Genomic DNA, 8,126 nt, shown 5'->3' on the forward strand with positions numbered 1-8,126 from the left:
TTTATTCGCTTGCTTGAATTGCTTCTGTGTGTTGCGTATTGAATCTTAGTGAGTTAATTTTGGGAAACAGATCCAAGAGCTTGTAGAGGCAATTGTGCTCCCCATGACGCACAAGGAGCGTTTCGAGAAGCTGGGTGTTCGTCCACCGAAGGGAGTGCTTTTATATGGCCCTCCAGGGACTGGTAAAACTTTAATGGCACGTGCCTGTGCAGCACAGACCAATGCCACCTTCCTAAAATTGGCAGGTCCTCAATTGGTCCAGGTATATATGAGTAATAATATATTGTAGTGTGACAATCAATACACTTTGCCTGTCATCCACAGAGCTTCAAAATTGTGTTTGTGTCGGATGTGTGCATGCAGATGTTTATTGGAGACGGAGCAAAACTTGTCCGTGATGCCTTTCAACTAGCGAAAGAGAAAGCTCCATGCATCATCTTCATTGATGAAATCGATGCCATTTGGTACCAAGCGTTTTGACAGGTATATAAATCTTTTCTGATTCAGTTCTTCTACAAGCTCACTGACTATATTCTTTGGCTGGGAGTGCAGTGAAGTAAGTGGAGACAGGGAAGTGCAGAGGACTATGTTGGAGCTACTTAATCAGCTTGATGGATTCAGTAGCGATGAGCGTATTAAGGTGAGAGTCTTTCTTTATTCTAGGAAGTAGGAACTAGTCATACTCTGTCTATATAGCGCCCCACAAAGCAGCAGTAACAGTCTAACCTTTCAATAATTTCAGGTGATTGCAGCCACTAACCGTGCAGATATTCTGGACCCAGCGCTCATGCGTTCTGGTCGATTAGACAGGAAGATTGAGTTCCCACATCCAACAGAAGAAGCAAGAGCCAGAATCTTGCAGGTTTGTCTCTCAAATTTTATGAACATGACTCTTAGCTCACATTACTCAACTAACCCGAACTGAATGAATACAGATCCACTCGAGGAAGATGAATGTACACCCAGACGTCAACTTTGAGGAGCTTGCAAGATCGACAGATGATTTCAATGGCGCTCAACTGAAAGCAGTATGTGTAGAGGCTGGCATGTTAGCTCTTCGCCGTGATGCCACAGAGGTAAGAATATACATGGTTTTACGTTTCTTTATGATGAAAGTTTTGTCTGGTTTATAAACATGGGGTTCTCTGTTATCGTGGTATGTGTTGTCAGGTGAACCATGAGGACTTCAATGAAGGTATCATCCAAGTCCAGGCCAAGAAGAAAGCAAGTTTGAACTACTACGCCTAATCTCTATTTTTGTTTGCTCTCATCTTTCAACTAGTGTTGCATTCCTATTTGGATATTTTCATATTTTCAAATCAGGATATGTATTATCGAAATACATTTTGTTGTGTTCATCTTCTTTTCTTCTGAGACAAGAAAATGAATTTTATATGGTGTACCATTTTTTTATTGTTGAATTGTGTTTGTCAGAAAAAATCTTTTACATTCTTATCAGTTTGTGTCAATCTGTGTCAGCGTATGTATATTATGCAAGTATTTAATGTGTTAAAAATTAAAACATAATGCAAAGTTGCAAACGATCTTAAAATTCATGGGAGAAAAATATTGTAGCTTTGCAGAGTAAACAAAAGAAAAGAGAGAAATAACCAACACTTAATCTCCTTCGAGAAAAGTAGGATTAGTGGCTCCCTCCTTCTATTAAGCTCACACTAAGCTCCCTTCATCGTTTAAGACATCTCCATCCCCACTCCATAATTTACTCCACAAATGGAGTGAGAAATGGAGTATGAACAAAAAAATGGAGTATGAACAAAAAATAAAAAATCTCTCTATTTATGGAGTACTCACTTTTTTGTTTCTTCACTACTTCATTTTCCACTCCATTTTATAGTAAGTTATGGAGTGGAGATGGAGATGCTCGCCTTCTCCCACAAAGCTGTCACATTCAATCGCCAGTTAGAAAAAGCAACTTGACTAAAAGGTTTGATGATATTTTTTAAGGTTTGATTATATTTGACTAGCAAAATGCACATCATTAGGCCTGAGATTATTATCCGGGATCCGGATCCAATTTGAGATCCATTCCGAAAATATGATATTTGAGGTGTCTGAATCAGATAGTAAAATATTGGATCCGTCAAAACCGAATCCGAATCTGAATATCTTAACTTTTAGATCTAGATCCGTATTTTTAAAATATATTAAAATTTTAAATTTCATTGATATTTATATTTGATATATTAATATGTATACATAAATTAGTCTTATAATATTATATTTTAATTTTTAAAATATTATCCATATATATATATATATAAATCTTAAATAAATATTAGATTTAAGTATTATTAAAAAAATGTCATTTATAAAAATATATTTATTTTAAATTGTTTTAACAGATTCGGATCCAAATATCCACATGATGGATATCCGAATTTCAAGTATCCAGAAACCATAAATCTGGATCTAAATATTAAATTAACAAAACCGACGGATCTGGATCCTGTACCCTAAATTTTCCGGATATCTGAATCCAGCCCAGGCCTACACATCATTGATGGCCGTAGAAATTGGCCCACTAGATTGGTTTATTTCAGTTGTACTAGATTGAAACAGTACACTTCCTTAATAATTTATGCCTATCATTTCTCTGAAAACAAGTTTTCCTAAGAAAATATAATTATCCAATGTTAAAAAAAAACACATTATTTTTCTTAATTAAATCTATCTTTTAATTTAATTGAACTTTTTAGGAAAATAGTGTTATCAAATTTAAGTAAGACAACAAAAATGTAAAACCTCAGGAAAATAACAATGTCTTAACTCTCGTTTTAAATTCATCTATATTTGTATCAATGTTTTTATTGTGTGATCATTGTAATTTAAATTTAATCAAATAAATTTAATTTACAAAATAGAATAAGAAACAAATCCAGATATGATTATTTTATTCATATTTAAACTTAAAAGACACAAAAATGATGAAAATTAAAATTTGATACCAAAATAGAATGTTAAATTACCAAGGTGGTATTAGAAAGAGAGAAAAAAAGGAAATAGGTAATAAGAAGGTGATGTCAAGTAGACAAATCCGTCAGAATAAATCTGAGCCGTCCAAAAGTTTCGAATATTTGGACAGCGTTCAATCTTTCCTCACACAAAACATAACCCGAGAGAGAAAAAAAAACTTCAAATTTTTTCTTTGGCTTTCCTTCTTCTGGGTCTCTGGCTGTGACTTCACAGATTCATATTCTGTTTTAAATCAATCAAATTGAAAGCTTAAGGAATTGAGGGGAGGGAGAATTTTTTTTTTTTTTTTGGTGTGAATTGAATTGTGTCGTGATTGATTCGAGCTCTCGAGAAAAAAAAAGGTTTTGAGATTTGATTGGATTTGATTTTGGTTATGGGTTTAGGCAATAAGCTTAACAAATTCAATTTCGGCGATACTGATCTGGCCCACGAAGGTGGTGCCGCTGATGGAGGAGATCCTCGCGACGAAGGAGATGGCTTTGGCTCGGCTGCGTGTTCGATTTGTCTCGATACGGTTGCTAAAGACGGCGATCGAGCGTGGGCTAATCTTCAATGTGGCCACCTGTTTCATCTTGGTATGTTCCGGTTTTGAGTTTTGTCTGAAAAAATCATTTAATTTTGAATTTGAATTTTCTAGATCTGCCTTTTGGTTTGATTCGGTTTGGTGAATTATGATCCTGTTACGTTCTGGTTTGTGGCTACCATTGTCTGTGTGATGTGACCCTTTTTGTTGTAGTTGATCATTGGTGGATATTGAGCTTTGAAACCACTCTGTTCATGGTTTATGTAATCATGATTTGGTTTGATTCGGTTTGGTGAATTATTGTTCTGTTACGTTCTGGTTTGTGGCTAGATGTTGACCCTTTTGGTTGTTATGAGCTTTGGTGGATATTGAGCTTTGAAACCACTCTGTTCATGGTTTATGTAATCATGATTTGGTTTGATTCGGTTTGGTGAATTATTGTTCTGTTACGTTCTGGTTTGTGGCTAGATGTTGACCCTTTTGGTTGTTATGAGCTTTGGTGGGTATTGAGCTTTGAAACTAATTGGTTCATGCTTGATGTAATCATTACCTGCTCTAATTGTTTGTTGAGAGGTTATGCATATAGCATCGAGTAGGGCTTGATGATCACTCTTTGATTACTAATGCCAAGTTTGTGTGATTGATCTCTCCTCCTTGTTTGATGCATCTACTAGCTCACCACATTGTGTTTCAGCCGTAATTAGCATTATGTGCTCTCTTCGTTAGTGTTGTTTTACGAGGGAATGATTAACTCGAAAAGTTCATATGAGTCTCTTTGCTTCGTAGTCTTTGTTCACTGTTTGACAATCTTGGATGTATAGATAGGATTATCTGTGTGTTATAAAGTTTTAAACTACTCTGTTCATTGGTGAGCTTTGAAACTACTCTGTTCATGGTTTATGTAAAATCATGATTTGGTCAAATTTTTTTTTTTTGGTGAGGCTATGCAGATAGCATTGAGTAGGGCTGTTTCATTAGAAATGCCAAGTTTGTTTTATTGAACTCTCCTCCTTGTTTGATGCATCTATTAGCTCACCAGGGAATGGTTAACTTGAAAGTTGATATGAGGCTTTACTTCTTCAGTCTATGTTTCACTGTTTGACGAGGATGTCTAGATAGGAGTATCCCTGTGTGTTTAAAATTTATAAGTTTGTCTAGTTTCCTTATAGATTGTATTTTCCAGCTAAAGTTATTTAACTTCACATCTGTTTCGTTTGCCTTTTTCTAGATTGTATTGGCTCAGCTTTCAACGCAAAGGGCGTGATGCAGTGCCCAAACTGTCGGAAAATAGAGAAAGGCCAGTGGCTTTACGCAAACGGTTGCCGTTCACACCCTGAATTTAATGTCGAGGATTGGTTTCATGAAGATGAGTTTTTTGATATCGGAGGCTACTCCGAAGTGGTAAACCCATATCCCTCCCAAAGTTCTTACTTCTTACTCCTCTGCCTTCCATGGTGAGGATTAATTCTTTTAATTGTTTAAGTTCCTTGTCGAAAATGCCTGTGTTTATGTATCTTTGCAGGCTTTTGGAGTTCACTGGTGCCCATTTGGAAGTTCAGCGCGTCTTCCTTCTTTCGAGTAAGTACACGAATTGCAAAATAATCATTGCGTAATTTAACACTAGTTTGCTAATGAATCTCTCTTAAAACTTTGTAGTGATGGAGAATTTTCGCCGAGTTCGTGTAAGACATTGTCATATTGGTTTATTTATCGTTTCTGGCATTTTGGTTTATTGACTATTTGAGTTTGACACAATGGTACAGATCACGATCTTTTCAGCCAGCAAGGCTACTTTACAGAACCAGCAGCGCCAACAGCAGGTCACCCATGTCCATACGTAACCTACATTGGCCCGGTTCATTCGTCTTCCTCTTCCACTGGAGGCGTTTCAGAGAGTTCAACTTTCACTTGGAACACCGGCTCATCGGTTTCCAATGAAGTCCCAGCTCCTTATGGTTTCCCTGTTGATCCACACTATCACGGCTGGGATTATCCCTCCCCTCCACCTCCACCGCAACAGCACTTCTCCCTTTCTGTCCCAAACGTGGGCAGTCCAACTCAGCCCACTCCGCCACCAGCTGCTGCAAGGACTTCCCGAGCCAACGGACCAAGACCGCCGCAGTTCATGCGTCCATCATATCATGGTCAAACTCACAGGTAACATATCTTCTCTGTCTTGACTTCAAAGTGGAATTATTAAAAGCCTTATATTGGTGGTGGTCTTTGCAGTTCTAGTGGTAGAGCAGGGAGCTCGGTGGCACCGCCTTTTCCGGGAAGCAACGCTCGGACAAGAGACAGAACGCAAGCTCTTCAAGCCTATTACCAACAGTCCACTGCACAGTCACACCAACAACCTGATTCGCCTGTAGTCTCTCGTGGGCCTGTATTCCCCTCTGGACGGAGGCCCAGTAGAGGATCAGCTTCTTCTTCTTCGGATCAGGCAGGGGGGAGCGGGTTTCTCCGGTTTAACATATGGGAGAGGGAGCCTTATATGCCGTTGCAACAGGCGTACCCGGTTAACCAGATGGACAGAGAACCATCCATTTGGACATCTTCTTATAATGAAGGAGCAGGAAGCTTCCTTCAGAGGCATGGCGGCGGAGGAGGATCATCGTAAGCCAGCCGGTGAGAGGCAATTCTCATGAACGTTGGACCCTAAAAACATAAAAAGAAAACAATTGGGAATTTGATATTTGAGAAAAAACCTGCATGCTCAAAGTTATGTGATGAATTGATAATCTTAAAAACACAAAAGAATTGGTATGTAATGGGGTTTGGAGAGAGACTGCTACTTCCCTTGTTTGGTGGTGACCATGCGGTTCGAGCCGGTTTGGGTCCGGGTTAGCATAAGGTGGTTTTGATCTTTGCTTTTGTTATGTGGCTACAATGTGGGTATCCATGTGAAATACCCTAATGGAACATAACTTTTTCTTATTGACAAGTTACAATCTAAGTTCTGACTTTCGCCCATCACAAGGACAAGTTACCAATACTATAGTCAATGTGACAACAAAAAATAGAGAGAAACAAAATCATGTTTTGAAAATGGCAATTCACTCTTCTAATACTTTCACTGGGATTGTTCTGTGTTATTGCACACGAGATACTTATTTGTTGCATGCAAATTTGGAGTTTTGGTTCTTATAGTCTCAATGAAAAGAGAAAGGTGGAGTTATAGTTCACATATCAAAAGTTTGGGGTCGTTTGGCAATGATTAAAACTTGGGGGACGATAAATATATTTATAAAAAATATAAATTAGGGCAGAAAAACCCTAGCCATTTGCTTTCGTCTCCTCAGCTCGGTGACATGCATAGCCAATCTAAACGCATTTTACATTTGTATTAATGTACATTAATTTTTTTTTATAGTATATGGACATCGTTTTAACTTTTTGTCAATCAATTTAGTAAAACTTTATAATACTTTCTAAATTGATGGACTAACTACTATAAAATCGTTATTTTTTAGGAAAACGGAGACAACAAAGGTTAGTGAAAAATGCAACTATACATTAAAACAATATTATCATATTTTAAAATTTTCTCAAAATCTATGTGTTAACCCCTACGAAAATATTGATTTTTTTTTATAAATGCTCTATGTATTGAAGCCTATGATATTTAGTGTTATTTTAAAATTTCTAAACACATTCTATATTTATATTAATATATTAAACTCTCTTTCATGGTACATGAACATCGTTTTAATTTTTTTATTAATTAATTTAGTAAAACTTCATAATACTCTTTAAATTGGTGGATTAACCTTTATAAAATCGCTATTCTCTAGAATAACGGAGACAACAAATGTTCTAAACCGCTTTGACCTTCATAATATGATAGTGAATTATGCAACTATGTATTAAAACAATATTTTTTATATTTTTGATTTTTTTTCAAAATCTATGTGTTAACCCCAATGAAAATATTGAATTTTTCGGTAAATGCTCTATATATTGAAGCATGTGATCTTTAGTGTTGTTTTAAAATTTCTAAACACAATATATTTTGTATTAATGTATATTAAACTCTCTGTCATGGTAGATGGGCATCGTTTTAATTTTTTGTCAATAAATTTAGTAAAACTTCATAATACTCCCTAAATTGGTAGACTAATCACTATAAAATCGCTATTTTATAGAGAAACGAAGACAAAAAAGTTCCAAACTCTTTGACCTTCATCATATGTTAGTGAAAGATGCAACTACTCATTAAAACAGTATTTTCATATTTTTGAATTATTTTCAAAATCTATGTGTTAACCCCTACGAAAATATTGAATTTTTCGGTAAATGCTCTATATAATGAAACCTATGATTTTTAGTGTTGTTTAAAATTTCTAAACACATTTTACATTTGTATTAATGTATATTAAACTCTCTTTTTTGGTATATAGGCATCGTTTTAATGTTTTTCAATTAATTTAGTAAAGCTTCAAAATATTTCCTAAATTAGTGGATTAACCACTATAAAATTGCTATTTTCTAGAGAAACGGAGACAACAAAAGTTCTAAACCTCTGTGATATTCATTATATGTTTGTGAAAGATACAACTATGCATTAAAACAGTATTTTTATATTTTTAATTTTTTTCTCAAAAACTATGTG

The 8,126-nt window shown here is 35.8% G+C and overlaps 1 protein-coding gene and 1 pseudogene across 1 annotated transcript; both read left to right on the forward strand.

Annotated features, from left to right (window-relative positions):
* The first annotated feature begins 70 nt into the window (after window positions 1–70).
* Window positions 71–1,455, forward strand: LOC125594316 (annotated as a pseudogene).
* Window positions 1,456–3,099: 1,644 nt separating this feature from the next.
* Window positions 3,100–6,451, forward strand: LOC125594315 (E3 ubiquitin-protein ligase IPI1-like). Its single transcript, XM_048770574.1, has 6 exons — window positions 3,100–3,569; window positions 4,746–4,918; window positions 5,040–5,095; window positions 5,174–5,199; window positions 5,281–5,674; window positions 5,747–6,451. Exons 1-6 carry the CDS (start codon window positions 3,368–3,370, stop codon window positions 6,132–6,134), a joined length of 1,239 nt encoding a protein of 412 aa, XP_048626531.1. The 5' UTR covers window positions 3,100–3,367; the 3' UTR covers window positions 6,135–6,451.
* Window positions 6,452–8,126: the final 1,675 nt, after the last annotated feature.

Source organism: Brassica napus, assembly GCF_020379485.1.
Source record: "Brassica napus cultivar Da-Ae chromosome A5 unlocalized genomic scaffold, Da-Ae chrA05_Random_42, whole genome shotgun sequence".
NCBI lineage: Eukaryota > Viridiplantae > Streptophyta > Magnoliopsida > Brassicales > Brassicaceae > Brassica > Brassica napus.

Coding starts and splice junctions, on each gene's coding strand:
- LOC125594315 (XM_048770574.1), top strand. CDS start 3,368: ATGGGTTTAGGCAATAAGCTTAACAAATTCAATTTCGGCGATACTGAT. Junction 3,570..4,745: donor TGGCCACCTGTTTCATCTTG/GTATGTTCCGGT, acceptor GCCTTTTTCTAG/ATTGTATTGGCTCAGCTTTC. Junction 5,675..5,746: donor TATCATGGTCAAACTCACAG/GTAACATATCTT, acceptor TGGTCTTTGCAG/TTCTAGTGGTAGAGCAGGGA.